Here is an 18,832-nt window from a genome sequence, read left to right on the forward strand (position 1 = left end):
GAACGATCGCCGCTGGCAGGCTGCAGATCAGCTAGTTTACCTCCGGTTCCTGTGAACACACGCGCCTGTGTGCGCGTGTTCACAGGAAATCTCGCGTCTCGCGAGAGGACGCGCCGGCGCGTCCACTCAGAATAACAGGGCCGCCGCAAAGACGCAATCCTGCGTATGGCGGTCCTGTAGTGGTTAATATGTATTATAGAAGTAGAGAAATTTTAACTTGGAAATTTGCTAATTTTGGCAGATTTGGTATTTTTTTATAAATAAAAAAAAAAATTTTTGACTCCATTTTACCAGTGTCATGAAGTACAATATGTGACGAAAAAACAATCTCGGAATGCCCTGGATAAGTCAGTGTTTTAAAGTTAGCACCACATAAAGTGACACTGGTCAGATTTGCAAAAAATGGCCTGATCCTTAAGGTGAAAATGAGCCCGGTCCTTAAAGAGGACCTTTCACCTTGAAAAACATTGTGAACTAAGTATGCTGCCATGGAGAGCGGCGCCCGGGGATCTCACTGCACTTACTATTATCCCTGGGCGCCGCTCCGTTCTCCCGTTATCCCCTCCGGTATCTTCACTCACTAAGTTATAGTAGGCGGTGTCTGCCCTTGTCCTCTGGGCGTCTCCCCCTCCTAGGCTGTAGTGCTGGCCAATCGCAGCGCACAGCTCACAGCCTGGGAGAAAAAAACCTCCCAGGCTGTGCGCTGCGATTGGCCAGCGCTGCAGCCTAGGAGGGGGAGACGCCCACAGGACAAGGGCAGACACCGCCTACTATAACTTAGTGAGTGAAGATACCGGAGGGGATAACGGGAGAACGGAGCGGCGCCCGGGGATAATATTAAGTGCAGTGAGATCCCCGGGCGCCGCTCTCCATGGCAGCATACTTAGTTCACAATGTTTTTCAAGGTGAAAGGTCCTCTTTAAGGGGTTAAGGTTATTGGCAGGTCCAGCTGCATAAACACACAAGCTATATTAGCAAACTAGGACAAGGCTGGCCAGTTACCATCAGGGCCCTCATTTCTCTTGTAATTATTGACTTGTCTGTTGCTATGTTATTTATGACTGTTTGTACATGAATCCCTGAACTGTAAAGCGCTGCGGAATATGTTGGCGCTCAATAAATAAAAATTATTATTATTATTATTATATATTGGCATGTGTCAGTAATAGGGCCCTATTGTATACCAAGCTAAACTGAGTGTTAAAGTGTTTGAGGCATATACAGCTAATAGGATACAACCACAATCAGCAGGCACAAGTAAAAAGTAATTTGGCTTCAGGCCTTGGGAAGCCAACTTCCGTAGGTAGTGGTATATTTAGGAGGTGTTTTAATTTAAAGGAAGTCTGTCACCTACATTAAATGGGTTGTCTCACTTCAGCAAATGTTAATGATCATGTAGATAAACTAAATACAAGGCACTTACTAATGTATATTGACTTTGCTGGCTTGATTTGTTTTGCCATCACATTATAAACTTCTCGTATCTAGGGATTTTGCCGCAGTGGTGGCTGGGGACGCAAGCTGCAGCTCATGGATGCCTATGTGCTACCACAGTCCCGTCACCAGAGAGGCTTGGTGCATTTTCCTATACCTATAGTGTACTAGCTAGATTGCAGTATTGACGTAACGCCTTGAAAAAGAGCAATATGGAAAAACGCAATACATTAGTAAGTGCCTTGTATTAACTTTCTCTACCTGTTAAATGCCATTTGCTGAAGTAAGACAATCCCTTTAAGCACTATAAACATGAATAGAACTGGAGACACTGACAGCTAATTTAATATCTTTATTCGCTTTCTTCATTTCTCACTCCCCTTTTTCAAAGCTCCACTGTATTACATGGTCAGGACTGCTGAGCAAGCACAGCAAGTGTGACAGTGTAAAGCTGTGTTCACGTCACAATTTTGTTCCATGTTTAGTATATACATTGGGGGGGAAAGAGGATCCTTCAGAGCAGCAGAGTTTTGCAAAAAAGTAGCCATTTTAATAAATGGATACATTTTTTGAAAATGGCATCCGTCACCATAGGATTCTATTTATAAACCTGATCTTGTATCCTATAGAAATACTTTTGCCCTGTCTCCTTTAATTGGTGGGGTTCGCAGCCGTTGGTCCCCCACCGATCAGTTGATTAACTTCAATTCTGTGGATAGAGGATAACTTTTAATCATGACACAACCCTTTTTAATACTTTCGATGCGAAACGCTTTTGGACATTTTGCAGCTGGGACTGTTCTCGCAGCTTTAACATGCACAAATAAAACTTAAATTCCAAAATAAAATCATGCTAACCCCATACCCATATATTTTCTGTAGACACATTGTGAAAATGGCATTTGACACTTTATAATTGCAGATGCCTTCATGTAACTTTGCATAAGAGTTATTAGTTGATAAATGTGAGACCCAAGCAGAAAGTTACATGCAGTTCAGCATGTGCAGAATTCATACATACCACTTTGGCCCAAAGTTCCTTTCACAGGTCTTCATCAAATCACCAGTGCTGGAAAGACCAAAAATATGTTTTTCATTTGGAAAGCTCCTTTGTTAGGCCTCTTTCACACTTGCGTTGTCCGGATCCGGCGTGTACTCCACTTGCCGGAATTACACGCCGGATCCGGAAAAACGCAAGTGTACTGAAAGCATTTGAAGACGGAACCGTCTTCCAAATGCGTTCAGTGTTACTATGGCACCCAGGACGCTATTAAAGTCCTGGTTGCCATAGTAGGAGCGGGGGAGCAGTATACTTACAGTCCGTGCGGCTCCCGGGGCGCTCCAGAGTGACGTCAGAGCGCCCCATGCGCATGGATGACGTGATCCATGTGATCACATGATCCATGCGCTTGGGGCGCCCTGACGTCACTCTGGAGCGCCCGGGGAGCCGCACGGACGGTAAGTACACTGCTCCCCCGCTCCCCACTACACTTTACCATGGCTGCCAGGACTTTAGCGTCCCGGCAGCCATGGTAACCACTCTGAAAAAGCTAAATGTCGGCTCCGGCAATGCGCCGAAACGACGTTTAGCTTAAGGCCGGATCCGGATCAATGCCTTTCAATGGGCATTAATTCCGGATCCGGCCTTGCGGCAAGTGTTCCGGATTTTTGGCCGGAGCAAAAAGCGCAGCATGCTGCGGTATTTTCTCCGGCCAAAAAACGTTCCGTTCCGGAACTGAAGACATCCTGATGCATCCTGAACGGATTTCTCTCCATTCAGAATGCATTAGGATAATCCTGATCAGGATTCTTCCGGCATAGAGCCCCGACGACGGAACTCTATGCCGGAAGACAAGAACGCAAGTGTGAAAGAGCCCTTAGAGTGTGAAGATACATGCTCTCTGATTAGGAGGTGGTGTTGATAACATGCACAGCAGCCCATGTTACCATTCCCCTGGGCCTGGGGTCATGTACAGTTACACAGGTAGAGAGAATCTATGTCTCTTCCTCTGTGCCAAGGGAGGCCAATGGGCTGGCACCCTCTCCTCCACCATGCTGGTCGACATCATAGCTGGCTGAATGGAGAAAGGTTGCTTTATCCTGGTTTATTTTAGGCTGTTTATCCGCTAGTAATATAAGCCAGGTCTTGTTTTTAAGCTGACCGTTATCAGGAAATGGACCGACAATGCTAGCATAGAGTTTAATGCAGAAAGCCGGTAAACTGGTACTAGTCTATAAAGAAATGGCAACTAACTGTGGTTATTTACTATATATTTTGTTTTGCAGTGAAACTGCTTCCTTCTGACTGTGAAGGCAGACAAGAACTGGTAATTGTATTTTTTTTATGGATTTCTATTTATTTTTTATTTTTTTGGTGAAGTGTATGTAATTTTTAGATATCTGCACATCTTTACAAATTACTGCCTGTCAACCTCGAACACAGTAACAATGATTCATTCACAATATGCTTTAATACCCACGCTGTTTTGTGTCCTATTCGTAAATAGCATTAGGGCGTTGCCGTATTTTTCTCAAAGCTACCATTATCAATGAGGATGATGATGGCTTTTTTGACGAAATTTTTTTGATGCTACATAGATCTAAATGTTTGTTTTATTATAAAGATCTCATCCATGCAGGTTCCCAAGTTATGTATTTATTAGATTTATGATTTCTTTAACAGAAAGTAGAATGAGACCATCTTGTTTATGAATCGAAATAACCACACAGTTAAAGGCTACACCTTTGGGGGCAATTTTTTTTATTATTGCATTGTACTTATTTTGAGCTAAAATAATTTTTTCAATTGTTCTTTATTGAAAATATGAAATCCTTTTTTCTGTACATAGCTGAGATGCTGTACCAGCAGCCTGTGGATTTTCTGTCTTTTCCGTCATCTGGTGAGCAGACAGACTCCTTATCTTTTCTTTCTGACATTATAAACGCTCATTAAAACTAAAGATATTAGAATTTTCCTAAAATTCGATTCACCTAATTTTTTGGGAAAAATTCAGTTTGAACCGAATAAATTCACGGCGAATTTTGTTAAAAAAAGTCTATCTCTGCAGAGAGCCTTTATAGTGGTGTAGATCACTGTGCCTTGCAGTAACACACATAGGGAGTCTACTTTGGTAGTGAAATAATACTGTGAGTCCATATGACATGCAGGCTTCGCACTGCACACTTCAGTTATTTGGGCAGTCACTGGGCCAAAACTGACCAAATAACTCTCGTATGAACTCAGCCTTACAGGTCAATGATCGTGCCAAGAAGAAGCGCACTACTTTTACACAGTCATTAGCTGATTCCACATAGATGTCTACAGACCCCCTTTCTATTAAACGCTTATACATGTAGAGCCCCCTTGACAGAGTGGAGAGGGTGTCAGCAGTAAGTTTGTGTCGACTTCACTGATTATTTTGCCCTTCCTCTGAACTGTCAAAACAATAACCTACAAAAAACGGATCCTATCTGTGTAGCATCTGCCTTCACTCGGTCAGCATTTGGTCAGAAATTCATCAGTAGTGCTAATGCCAAAAAAAGCAGGAGTGGATCCAAAACAAAGATGACATGTGAAAGGAATAGTTGCATGTCTTCTGTGTTTTGTACCCATTCCTGCTTTTGCCTACCAAATTATAAGCCAATTCTTATGGGACCATACAGGCCTTACAGCTGCTACACAGATAGGTTCCATTGTGCGTCTCATTTTGCCTTCCTTCTGACACATCCGAAGAAGGGTCAAATAAATTATGTCAGCCAAGCCAAAGAGGCTAAATAGTGGCCCAGTCATGAAGTGGGGAGGGTGGGAACAGCATGACAAGTCCACAGAGTGGCCCTATGACATATAGTGGTGAGGTGGAAGCAGCATGAGGAGGCCACAGAGTGGCCCAATGACAGATTGTGGAGGTGGCGGCAGAATCAAGAGGCCACAGAGTAGCACAATGACAGTGTGAAGGGGACAGCAGCAGCATCAGGAGGAGGCCACAGAGTGGCAGCAGAGAGGCGGGTGGCAGCATCAGAATAGTAGCTGAGGCAGGTAGCCAGAAGAAACCGGTCTCTTTTGTCAAAGTGTTAGTGTGGCACCATGGATGATCTAGTCTGATGCATCAGGCATTGGTAGGTGGAAATCCTGGCTGATCCATGCCTGATTAATTTTGAAAAAGGTCAGTCTCTCCACATTTTGGGTGGACAGGCGACGACTTCTTCGGGTAACCATGGACCACGCCACACTAAACACCCACTCTGATGCCACACTACTGGCCGGGCAGGACAGCTTTTCCAGGGCAAACTCTACTAGTTGCGGCCACAAATCCAGTTTGGCTGCCCAGTAGTCCAGCGGATCTTCAATGTGGGGTGGCAGGGTGCTGTCCAAGTATGCTACCACCTGCTGGTTCAGGTCCTGCTCTATGTCTAGCTGCTGGTGAGTAGTTTCTTCACTATGCGGGTGAAGGAAGCTGCTCATCAGCAACTCTAGACTCAGGCGGCTGCTGATGGAGCTGGTACTGCTCCTGCCACCCCTCCCCAGCAGCCATGGCAGTGGAATGTGAGCGCTGAGGGCCCCCCGGTTAGACCTGCGAGAGGATGGACGATGGTGCAGATAGGAAGCGGCCAACTGACTTAAAAGTATGTCTCTTTAGTAGTTCAGTTTGTCCTCCCTCTCAGCGGGTGTAAAAAAGGCCCCCATTTTGGACCGGTAGCGAGGGTCCAACAAGGTGGAGAGCCAGAAGTCATCCCTCTGCCGAATGGTGACATTTCGGCTGTCACTACCTAAGCAAGTGAGCATGCAGCGGGCCATTTGCGCAAGTGACTCGGAGGAACTCCCTGACTCCATCTCCACTGCATACTGCCATGATGTGCCTGGGTCATCTCCCTCTTGCTCATCCGGCTGCTCCTGCTCCTCTCCTGTCACCTGTGTAGAAAAACCACCCATTTCGCTACACATTGCTTGTGTTCCAATGTCCTCCTCCTCCAGTTCAGCCCCCACAGGGCTTATGTGGCAGTGAGACCTAGTCGCCACGTCTCCAGTCCCCTGACCAGCCATATTTAGCAGCATCTGTTCCAGGACATGAAGCAGTGGAATGACGTTGTTCATCCCGTAGTCCTGGTGACTGACAAATAACATGGCCTCCTCAAAGGGCCTGAGCAAACGGCAGGTGTCACACATGAGCTGCCACTGGCTGATATCGAAGTTACACAAGGCAGTACTCCTGTCCGCTTGGATCATCAGGAAATTGTTTATGGCCTTTCTCTGTTCGTACATTTGGAGGGTGGAATTCCAACGGGTGGAAAGGTAGCATATCAGCCTATGTTGGGGGATGCCCTTCTGCCGCTGCAGCTTAAGGAAGGTGTGCTTCATGGTGTACGAGCGACTGAAATGCATGCAAAGTTTCCTGGCCATTTTTATGATGTCTTGCAGATGGGTGGAAGACTTCAGGAAACGCTTGACAACCAGATTGAACACGTGTGCCATACATGGCGCATGGCTCAGCCCTTCTTGACGCAGTGCTGACACCATGTTCTTCCCGTTGTCGGTCACCATGGTTCCGATTTTCAGTTGTCGCTGAGAAAGCCAGGATTCGATTTCTTGCTGAAGGACACAGAGCAGCTCCTCCCCTGTGTGACTCCATTCGCCCAGGCAAACTAGGTGCAGAACAGCGTGACACCGCCGTGGTATGCTGGAGGGGCACTGTGAATTGTCCCAGCAGTGGAGGCTGAGGACACCGTGGAGGATGAGGAGGCAGAGGTGGACATTGTCCCTGGACCGACGGCGTGGCAACTTGGAGGCGGAAGCGGCGTCACCTAGCCAAGTTGCTGGTTTGGCTGTGCAGGAACCACATTCACCCAGTAGGCCGTAAAGGACATGTACTGTCCATGACCGTAGTTATAGCTCCACACGTCGACGCTGCCGTGCACTTTGGCAGACACCAACAGGCTCAAGGACTGGCCCACCTTCTGTTCTACATATTTGTGCAGGGCTGGTACTGCCTTTTTGGCAAAGAAATGAAGGCTTGGGACTCTCCACCTTGGCTCGGCACCAGCCATCAGTTCTCTGAAAGGTGCAGAGTCCACCACTTGGAAAGGGAGGGACTGCAGCACCAGCAACTTGGACAGGAGCACATTCAGCTTCTGCGCCGTTGGATGAGTGCTCGCATACTGTTGTCTCTTGGCAATCGCTTCGGTGATCGATTGCTGACGGAATGAGTAATGAGGAGTAGAAGGAGCAGGAGCATCGGTACCAGCAGATGATGGGAATGACAGACAGCTCCCTTCGGCTAAGGTGGTGAAGCCGTGACTGCCTGAAACTGGGTGCGTGCCACTGGGTGATGCAGCGGTTGCTACAGCAGGCTGGACCACCACGTCGAAGCCACGGTTCTCCCAGGCCACCGTATGGCAACGCTGCCTATATTGACGCACGGCCGTAGTGCCAACATTGGCCCCCTGGCCATGCTTCACCTTCTGCCCACAGATTCTACATATGGCCACATTCACCTCCTCCGGCAGCTTAAGAAAAAACTGCCACACCGCCAAGTAGGTGATTTTACCACCGACACTACCCACTGACTGAATGCTACCGCTGCTGCCTCTGTGAACCCCTGCGAAGCGGGTGGTCTACCCCTGGCACGTTTGGCTCCCTACCTCCCACCCTGCTGACTCCACACTAGCAACTTGCTGGCTCCGCTGCTGGCTCACGGGCAAGCTGCCACCCTCTTCTCCCGATGATGATGAAGCCACTTTGTCACCAGTTCTGTCTGCACGTCACTGATGTCCTCCTCAATGGTCCCCCGGGTCAGGAGCCTGACTGCTTCCAACACCAGCTCCCACGCCACTCTCCTCATCATTACTTGCCCTCTTAGCAGAGGAAGCGGCGGATGTCTACTCCAGATCTTGGCTGTAGCTGCTGACTGTCCTCTAGTACCTCGTCCTCGCTGTATACAGTCGTGGCCAAAAGTTTTAAGAATGACACAAATATTAGTTTTCACAAAGTTTGCTGCTAAACTGCTTTTAGATCTTTGTTTCAGTTGTTTCTGTGATGTAGTGAAATATAATTACACGCACTTCATACATTTCAAAGGCTTTTATCAACAATTACATGACATTTATGCAAAGAGTCAGTATTTGCAGTGTTGGCCCTTCTTTTTCAGGACCTCTGCAATTCGACTGGGCATGCTCTCAATCAACTTCTGGGCCAATTCCTGACTGATAGCAACCCATTCTTTCATAATCACTTCTTGGAGTTTGTCAGAATTAGTGGGTTTTTGTTTGTCCACCCGCCTCTTGAGGATTGACCACAAGTTCTCAATGGGATTAAGATCTGGGGAGTTTCCAGGCCATGGACCCAAAATGTAAACATTTTGGTCCCCGAGTCACTTAGTTATCACTTGTGCCTTATGGCACGGTGCTCCATCGTGCTGGAAAATGCATTGTACTTTACCAAACTTGTTGGATTGTTGGAAGAAGTTGCTGTTGGAGGGTGTTTTGGTACCATTCTTTATTCATGGCTGTGTTTTTGGGCAAAATTGTGAGTGAGCCCACTCCCTTGGATGAGAAGCAACCCCACACACATGAATGGTCTCAGGATGCTTTACTGTTGGCATGACACAGGACTGATGGTAGCGTTCACCTTTTCTTCTCCGGACAAGCCTTTTTCCAGATGCCCCAAACAATCGGAAATAGGCTTCATCAGAGAATTTGACTTTGCCCCAGTCCTCAGCAGTCCATTCACCATACTTTCTGCAGAAAATCAATCTGTCCCTGATGTTTTTTTTTTGGAGAGAAGTGGCTTCTTTGCTGGCCTTCTTGACACCAGGCTATCTTCCAAAAGTCTTCGCCTCACTGTGCGTGCAGATGCGCTCACACCTGCCTGCTGCCATTCCTGAGCAAGCTCTGCACTGGTGGCACTCCGATCCCGCAGCTGAATCCTCTTTAGGAGACGATCCTGGTGCTTGATGGACTTTCTTGGACGCCCTGAAGCCTTCTTAACAAGAATTGAACCTCTTTCCTTGAAGTTCTTGATGATCCTATAAATTGTTGATTGAGGTGCAATCTTAGTAGCCACAATATCCTTGCCTGTGAAGCCATTTTTATGCAACGCAATGATGGCTGCACGCGTTTCTTTGCATGTCACCATGGTTAACAATGGAAGAACAATGATTTCAAGCATCACCCTCCTTTTAACATGTCAAGTCTGCCATTTTAACCCAATCAGCCTGACATAATGATCTCCAGCCTTGTGCTCCTCAACATTCTCACCTGAGTTAACAAGACGATTACTGAAATGATCTCAGCAGGTCCTTTAATGACAGCAATGAAATCAGTGGAAAGGTTTTTTTTTGGGATTAAGTTAATTTTCATGGCAAAGAAGGACTATGCAATTCATCTGATCACTCTTCATAACATTCTGGAGTATATGTAAATTGCTATTATAAAAACTTAAGCAGCAACTTTTCCAATTTCCAATATTTATCTAATTCTCAAAACTTTTGGCCACGACTGTAGAGGAGCTGAGCTCACAGCATACAATACTTCTGTGGCTCTGGGAACAGAAAAGGACGGAGGCAGGTTGAGGACAGGTGAGGGTGCAGGGCTTGCTCCAGGGCCATGCCAACTAAGGGTTGTGTCTGACGAACCCGCTGACTCTTGGCTGGGGGTGTCTGATGTCATTTGCGATGAAGTCGAAGATATAGTCAACCACTGAACTACCGCTGGGTTGCTGGTCACGACACGACCGCTAGCTGAGACTTGGAGTTCAGGCCTCTCGAAGTTATCCCTACTGCCACGGCTCCTTACTCTGCTGTAACCTCTGCCTGCGCCAGAAACATTTAGGCCTCTGCCGCTCCCCTGTGCAGGGCCTGGCACTTCTCTGACTGACATACTGTTAGATCAAATAAATAAAAAGGAAATTAAAACACTCCACATAAGCCTTTACTACAGAGAACTGCACCGCTGAGCGGCAAATGTATTTTTTATTTGTCTGCTAAAACACCCCACAAAAGCCTTTTCAACAGATTACTGCACAGCAGAGCAGCAAATGTATTTTTTCTTTTTGCGTTAATACACATCACACAAGGCTTTACAAGAAATAACTACACCGCCAAGCGGCAAACTTATTTTATCTTTTTCCGCTAAAACACCCCACAAAAGCCTTTACTACAGAATACTGCACTGCAGAGCGCAAATGTATTTTTTCTTTTTGCTCTAATACACATCATAAAAAGTTTAACAAGAAATAGCTGCACCGCAGAGCAGAAAATACATGTCAAAAAAGGCTTTACAAGAAATAACTACACCGCTGAGTCAGTGCTGCAAGGTCTAATAGGAATGTTCCTATTACCCAGGCTGTCACCTCCCCGAATGAACCCTGTTCAACAGAAATGCTGTGGAATGATTCCTCCCTATCCTTTCCCTACACCTTGAATATTCTTCTCCTGCACTTGTAAATCATTGTTTTAGCACAATTGTTTTTTCTATCCCTGTCCCTAGCGCCTGCAGACACGTCTCTCCCTGCACGAAGTACACTGGTGAATGGCAGAATCTAAGATGGCTGCCGTATTTATAGGGCTGTGACATCACAGGGCTGGCTGACTGCTGATTGGCTGCATGCATGTCAGTATGGGTGATCCCGCATTCCCAGAGTTCCTTTCTCCATGTCCTCACACGTGCAGCAGCCATTTTAGGAAAAATGCGCGAGGAAATTCAATTTCGGTGCGATTTGAATTTTTCCTGAAATTCGTAACTAATTCCACTTTGTCAGCTTGGATTCTCTAATTAAAACTCAATCCTTCTCTTACTGATAAGAATGTGGCTTAAATAAGTGTTTGACTTCTCAGCCGTTTAGAGATAAGGGTTATTAGATGACTGGCACAAAGTTAAAGTGCAAGTACCAGTCACACAGTTAGGCCCCTTTCACACGGGCGAGTATTCCGCGCGGATCTGATGCGTGAGTTGAACGCATTGCACCCGCACTGAATCCTGACCCATTCATTTCTATGGGGCTGTGCACACGAGCGGTGATTTTCACGCATCACTTGTGCGTTGCGTAAAAATCGCAGCATGCTCCTCTTTGTGCGTTTTTTCACGCAAGGCAGGCCCCATAGAAATGAATGAGGTTGCGTGAAAATCGCAAGCATCCGCAAGCAAGTGCAGATGCGGTGCGATTTTCACGCACGGTTGCTAGGAGACTATCGGGATGGAGACCCGATCATTATTATTTTCTCTTATAACATGGTTATAAGGGAAAATAATAGCATTCGGAATACAGAATGCAAAGTACAATAGCGCTGGAGGGGTTAAAAAATAATAATTCTGTATTCAAAATGCAATTTTTTTCCCTTATAACCATGTTATAAGGGAAAATAATACAATCTATTTGGGTACCAAACATACCGATTTTTCTCACGCGTGTGCAAAACGCATTACAATGTTTTGCACTTGCGCGGAAAAATCGTGCATGTTCCCGCAACGCACCCGCACCTTTTCCCGCAACGCCCGTGTGAAAGAGGCCTTAGAAAAACAGTTAACCCTTTGTGACAAAAAGGACAATTATAAAATGCAATCATAAACAAAAAATGCCTCCAAAGGTGTACATAGCCTTTTGAAGTGCTAGGTTTTTCACAATTCCATACATTTTTAAACCTGGTTGTAGGATTTCTTTACTGTAGGAGGGATTGATGCACTCCACAAAATAGATGGCATTATGAGGAAAGAAAATTATGTGGAAATATTGAAGCATTATCCCAACACCTAAGCCAGAAAGTTAAGAGGGTTGGCCAATTTCTGGCTATAGTTAACCAATGTGTACGTAAGATGACTACACGTCAATTAGCAATATAACCTTTTTGATGTTGTGCCATGTTCTCTTTTTCGTACTCTGTGTCCCTTTGTTGGGCAAGTCTTTTGTTCTGTCTGCATGGAGGTTCTCTCCATTAAAATGGTTATTGTCAGAAAGTTGCTAACCTCTTTAACCCTTTGTTGACCTCTGCCATACATATACGGCAGATATTGAATCTTTTAAATATGGCGCCCGCTCAAGAAATATTTAAAGATAGTTCCCGCTATTTCCATTGATTGCCTGCTGTTTTACACAGCATACACGATAATGATCACAAATTTATAGTCCCTCAGATGATGTGCTCAATTGCCACCACAGCATCTGTGCAGTCAGATCCTGGGTGTTCTGAGCTCCTGGGACTCAAACTGCTTTCCAGCGCCAAGATCAAGGGAGCCATTCGGTTGCTATGACAGCCTTGGGCCTTCTAAAGACTCCAAGACCTGCCAGAGCGAAGGCAGGGCTCCATATAAACAGAGTGAATCTCCCATAGGCTGTAATGTTAATGTTAAGTCATTGCAAATAGAAAACACACTTTATCCAGCTCACCTCCCTGGTCAGTCAATAGTCCCGACTCCTGAAGCCTTTGGGTGTGTCCCAGTTGCAGTCAGCACGAAAATTTGAAAAGAACGGCTCCGGATTCAAATAGAGATCCTCTAAAACTTCTTCTTTATTGATATGAATAATTATACAGCAGACACATCCACCTGGTATACAGAACTGGTTGACGCGTTTCAGACACTTGGTCCTTAGTCGTAACAACATTTCATAATGAAACGAATTTAAATGTACCATAATCCCTCCTCTCCCAAATCCGGGAGAGGGAAAAAGTTACACCATTGGTTGCTTCATTAAGTTTAACACCATTCACCTACACACATCTAATCAAATCGTAGATGTCTTTCACACTGTGCATTGGTCTCTGTCCACCTTAACCCCTGGAAGTCTATGACCCTGAGGCACCAGCTATTTACTCTACATCCTTTTAAGGTGGAGAAAAACCGCACAGTGTGAATTGCATACAGTGTGAATTGCATACTACTTTAGAAAATTCGGACCACTCCTGTAGTTTTCCAATCAAAAGTTACATCAATTGTAATACTACAGGCGTGGTCTACATAATCCGTTGCACTGAATGTGACTTGATGTATATAGGTAGCACCATACGGAAATTCAAAAATAGGCTACTGGAGCATTTAAATTATATTAGTAATCCTAATGCAATAAATATTTCCAACGCAGCAAGACATTTTGTGCAGGTGCATGCCCGTAGGGTCAGGAGCCTCAGTGCTTTTGCGGTTGAGAGGGTCTCTGTACCCTTGAGAGGTGGCGATCATCAAAAAAAAATTCTCCTACGGGAGGCGTTTTGGATTTTCAGGCTGAATAGCAGGGTTCCAGCCGGCCTGAATCTAAAAAAGGAGTTAATGTACAACTACCAATAACATGCTTAAAATGAAAAAATGTGCTTAAAATGAATACAAATATGTGTATATATTATCTTTCCATTTTGGTCATGTGGATACCTATATAGTGGAAATTTAATGGGATAGAGGAAGGCCATATTAGTAATTGTCACCATATGTTTTTATAAGTAGTATGCAATTCACACTGTGTGGTTTTTCTCCACCTTAAAAGGACGTAGAGTAAATAGCTGGTGCCTCAGGGTCATAGACTTCCAGGGGTTAAGGTGGACAGAGACCAATGCACAGTGTGAAAGACATCTACGATTTGATTAGATGTGTGTTGGTGAATGGTGTTAAACTTAATGAAGCAACCAATGGTGTAACTTTTTCCCTCCCCCTGATTTGGGAGAGGAGGGATTATGGTACATTTAAATTCGTTTCATTATGAAATGTTGTTACGACTAAGGACCAAGTGTCTGAAACGCGTCAACCAGTTCTGTATACCAGGTGGATGTGTCTGCTGTATAATTATTCATATCAATAAAGAAGAAGTTTTAGAGGATCTCTATTTGAATCCGGAGCCGTTCTTTTCTAATTTTCGTTAAGTCATTGCAGTCTGTGGGGGAAGTGATCAAACAATCACATGTTAACGTCCCCTAGGGACTTAAAGGCATTATGCAATGATTGGTGTAAAAAATGATAATCAAACATCATGTAGTACATAGCAATACCTGTCTAATAAAACTAGAACCAGCCTTGTAGGGATCGACCGATATAGATTTTTTAGGACCGATACCGATAATTTGTGAATTTTTAGGCCGATAGCCGATAATTTATACCGATATTATGTGAATTTTTATTTTTGAAAAAAAATAATAAAAATTCCTACACAAATCTGCTGAAAATGAATATGTTTATTGTTAACGTGTAGTTTTTTTTTTTGTAAATCTTTATTTTACATTTATACTTAATATTTTGGTGTTTTTTTTTTAAAATAACTTTTAGCCCCCTTAGGGACTAGAACCCTTGTCCTATTCACCCTGATAGATCTCTATCAGGGTGAATAGGAGCTCACACTGTCCCTGCTGCTCTGTGCTTTGTGCACACAGCAGCATGGAGATTACCATGGCAGCCAGGGCTTCAGTAGCGTCCTGGCTGCCATGGTAACCGATCGGAGCCCCAGGATTACACTGCTGGGGCTCCGATCGGAGGAGCAGGGGAGAGGGAATCTGCGATTCGCGGCACCTGAGGGGTTAACTACCGCAGATCGCAGCCTCCGCTCATAGAGGTCGGGAGCCGGCTATGTGATTCTGCAGCCAGCTCGCGCCTCCTGTATATGAATGAATGAGAGATTTCTCTTCATTGGTGGCGCAGTGGCCATAACCCCTCCCCTTCTCTTGTCCTCCTCCCTCTCATTGGCGGCAGCAGCAGCACAGGGGGGGGACGGGGGGGGGGGACACTGCTTCCTTCTCCCCTGTGCTGCTGAGTGAACGCGGAGAGCGCTGAGAGCAGCGCGATTTGTGTTCCCCATACCTTATCGGAATATCAGCAAAATAGATGCCGATACAGATAACGGTCAAAATACTGAATATCGGCCGATAATATCGGTAAAACCGATAATCAGTCGATCCCTACAGCCTTGTTCCTCACATGGATGCAGAGATCTCCACAGTCCTGCTCCAATTGCTCTACTAGATTATCTTCAGCTTGGAAGCTCAGGCGGTGTGTCCTTTCTGCTGCATCTCTTTTCCTGTAACTGTCACAGCTTGTAACAGAACATATGACCGATGGTAGTTGAAGATTTAAACTGAGCATGTTTGACCAGTTCTGTGAGATGGTAAAAAAAAAATAAGGAAAAGAACAAACACCAGGTGGCACAAATACAGATACTTTTTATTGAATAGGTCACCAGCTATACAAAATTTAGAATTACTTGCAAGTACCCAAGACTGAGTTTTATAGAACACTTGTTTAACCCATAACATGATAGTAAGGTTAATAATGTAACTTCCATCTTCTGTTTTTACTCAAATTAGTTGATGCAAAAATGAATACACCCCACATGAAAAACTACTACTTCTAGGATTTTATATGACATCTATGAAAGCACCAAGTCATGGAATGAACAAGTTGGTAACATAATCCAACTGGGTGCTGGATGGAAAGTGATGCTCAACTTGTCTCTTCAGAATTCGCCATAGGTGCCACTGAATCACTTCTACTCTGTTCTTCTTCAGAAATGCAGCAGTGACCTTAGATTTCTGTGATTCATTGTCATGTTGGAAAAGTGCACCACAACCAAGGGCACAGAGTGATGTTAGCATCTTCTCTTTCAATATAGAGCACTACATCTGTGAATTCATACCATCCATGAAATGCAGCTCTGACACCAGAAGCACCCATGCAGCCCCCACAAAAAGACACTGCCACCACCATGTTTCACCGTAGGCACTATGCATTTTTCTTTGTACTCCTCACCTTTGCAAACGCCGTACAGTTTTGAAGACATCAGTTCAATAAACATTTAACTTGGTTTCATCACTCCAGAGTACAGAGTTCCAGTCCTTATCTTTTTCAGTGTGGGCACTGGTAAATTGTAGGCAGACTTTTTTGTGCATGAGCTTTAGTAGAGGATTCCTTCGTAGACGACACCCATGCATACCATTCCTCAAACCATTTTCTTGAAACCTTCTCATCCATAGACGCACCTGTTTAGGTGTTAACATTCCGTGGATGGCCTGGAAGTCTCTGTGAGATGTTCCATCTTTTTAAAATTTTTGTATCACTTTTGCTACAGTATTCTAACATTGTCATGAAGAAGGACCAGCTGGGGTGCGTGGCCTGACCGACGATGTAGGAAGTTGCACCTCGCTGAGCTCCCGACTGCTCCCGGCCTAATCCTGCACCATCCTGCGGCTGGCTGCCTCCTTTTCACACCAGAGCGCTGCCACAACATCTGCGGTGCCTCATCGCCCCACGGATCCCTCCATGATTATGACGAGGTCCGGTAAGAAGGACCGGGAGGTGGCGGGCCTACACCTGCAAAACAACCGCGCCTGACAAAGCGGCTGAGATCGCGGCGCGGCTGGTTCCTCCTCTCCTGCGGGCGGTGCAGAGGATGCGGGCCCCCCTAATCCCAAAACAGCCCCTGAAATGAAGGTGTCTGATGCCCCTGATGAAAAGGCCCAAAGTGCCCAAGATGGCGGACACCGTGTGGGCCAGAAAGGATCCGTCCCAGAAACCTGCCCTGTGGCTGCAGACCAGGCCCAAGCAGGGCCCTCAATCCTCCCCCTGCCACAGATTATGGACCCTACTAGCAAAGATATCTATGCTGCAGTACAACAATGCAGCTCCGCTATGCTTACTTTGAATACCTCAATGGGATCACTGCAGGAGAATGTCATTTATCCGACAAGATATGCGGAAGATAACGGAAAGAGTTACAGAAATTGAAGATCGGGTGGGCCGCTTGGAGGATCAAATTCCGCTGGTGAAGCGGCTTCTGATAAATAAAGCGGACGACCTGGAAAATAGGTCCTGCCTTAACAATCTTCGCTTAATAGGAATTCCAGAGAAACTGAGGGACAATATCCTGTCTGATTTTTTGAAGATTGGATCAAAACTACGGTTGCTAAGGGCTCCCTATCTCCTTCTTTGCTATTGAAAGAACGCACAGGGTGCCATCTCGTCCTCCGCCTCCGGGGGGCCCCTCCCTCCCAGACCAGTCTTGATGAAGCTCCTACATTTCCAGGACAGGGATGCTATTCTTCGTAAGGCCCGGGATCATCCGGATCTCTCTATCAGTGGATATAAAGTCTCCATCTTCCCGGACTTTTCGGCAGAACTGCAGCGACGTAGAGCCTGCTTCCTGGATGTAAAACACACTCTAAGGTCCCATGGAATTCAATATTCTATGCTCTACCCATCTAAACTGCGTGTGCAATTTCAGGGCAAAATCCACTTTTTTGAGTCGCCGGAGGAAACATATCGGTGGACTGAACAATCTGGTTGCCTTTCTGCTATGCCGGGCGAAGATTCGTGGTCGCAGACCTGAAGAGGTTATTCTGCAGCTATGACGGACATTTGCCTTCATACCAGGGCGGATGAGTATTCTGTTCTCTATTTGCACTAACCTTACTTTTTTTCCTTGCAGGACAGTATTCGTTGTTGCTAACGATTTTTTGCCCTTTCCTAATGTCGGTTAATATATATGCTTTCTCAGGGATGCTGCTTGCTTCTGTGATGGTTCTTTTGATACCACACAGGACTAAACAGCCGCTTATCATGTTTGCGTATTATTGGCCAAGGTTGCTGTTTGGGAGTTCTGATAACTATTCTTATGTCTACTTTTTATGTGGGCTTGTTATTGCTTCCTATGTTGTGGGTTACAGGAAAACCTTCTGTGCCTCACACTCTCCGCTGGGACTACCGAGAGCGTCCCTTCTTGTAGAATTTATTCTTATGTTTTCTTTTTTGGGGGGAATTTTCTGAGCAGAGACAACTTTCCTTATTGAAAAACGTTTGGGCGATGAGATCCAATATAGCGGATCTTTTGTTATCCTTCAGATGTATGTACTGTTGAGTGATGGCGGGTAAAACCAATATTATAGCTTGGAATGTGAGAGGCTTGGGCTGTCCAATCAAGCGCCAGGCGTTATTTACTGCTGTTCAACCTTATCAACCAGCCATTTTATGTCTTACTGAGACCCATTTGACACGCCAACATCACAGACTGCTTGCTAAGCCCTGGATTTCACAAGCCTTCCATTCTACCTTCTCTTCGCAAGCTAGAGGGGTTAGCATTCTGGTTCACAGAGCAATTCCATTTGCATGCCATTCTAGTAAACTAGACACAGAGGGGCGGTATGTTTGCTTACACTGCACAATTTTTTTAGGGTACAGTTCCTGTTGATAGCTGTCTATGTCCCACCCCCGTATTCCACTGTGGCAATCAAAGAGATTTTGGAAATCTCTTACAAACCGCAGATTCCAATTTTGATGGTAGGTGATTTTAATAATTGTCTTGACCCGAGGGGCGTGGCCTGAGAGCGCATGGAGTAGGTCGCACCGCACTGAGCTCCTGCAGACATCCTGATCTTAGAGTGGTAGCAACCCCCTATTTCGCAGATCCTTGCCTACCTGGTGGTTGAGAGGAGACAGGAGAGTGTGG

At 45.5% G+C, this 18,832-nt stretch overlaps 1 protein-coding gene across 4 annotated transcripts in view; it reads left to right on the forward strand.

Moving 5' to 3' along the window:
• The window catches only part of LEMD2 (LEM domain nuclear envelope protein 2), a 225,748-nt gene that overhangs the window by 99,054 nt on the left and 107,862 nt on the right, over positions 1-18,832 (forward strand). For 3 of the 4 annotated variants that reach the window (XM_040424175.1, XM_040424177.1, XM_040424176.1), the window contains one exon: positions 3,721-3,761. The exons of the other annotated variant lie outside the window; for it this stretch is intronic. In XM_040424175.1, the coding sequence (XP_040280109.1) occupies positions 3,721-3,761 (41 nt within the window). The remainder of the gene's footprint in view (positions 1-3,720; positions 3,762-18,832) is intronic. 4 annotated transcript variants of the gene reach the window in all.

Source organism: Bufo bufo, chromosome 3, assembly GCF_905171765.1.
Source record: "Bufo bufo chromosome 3, aBufBuf1.1, whole genome shotgun sequence".
NCBI classification, from domain to species: domain Eukaryota; kingdom Metazoa; phylum Chordata; class Amphibia; order Anura; family Bufonidae; genus Bufo; species Bufo bufo.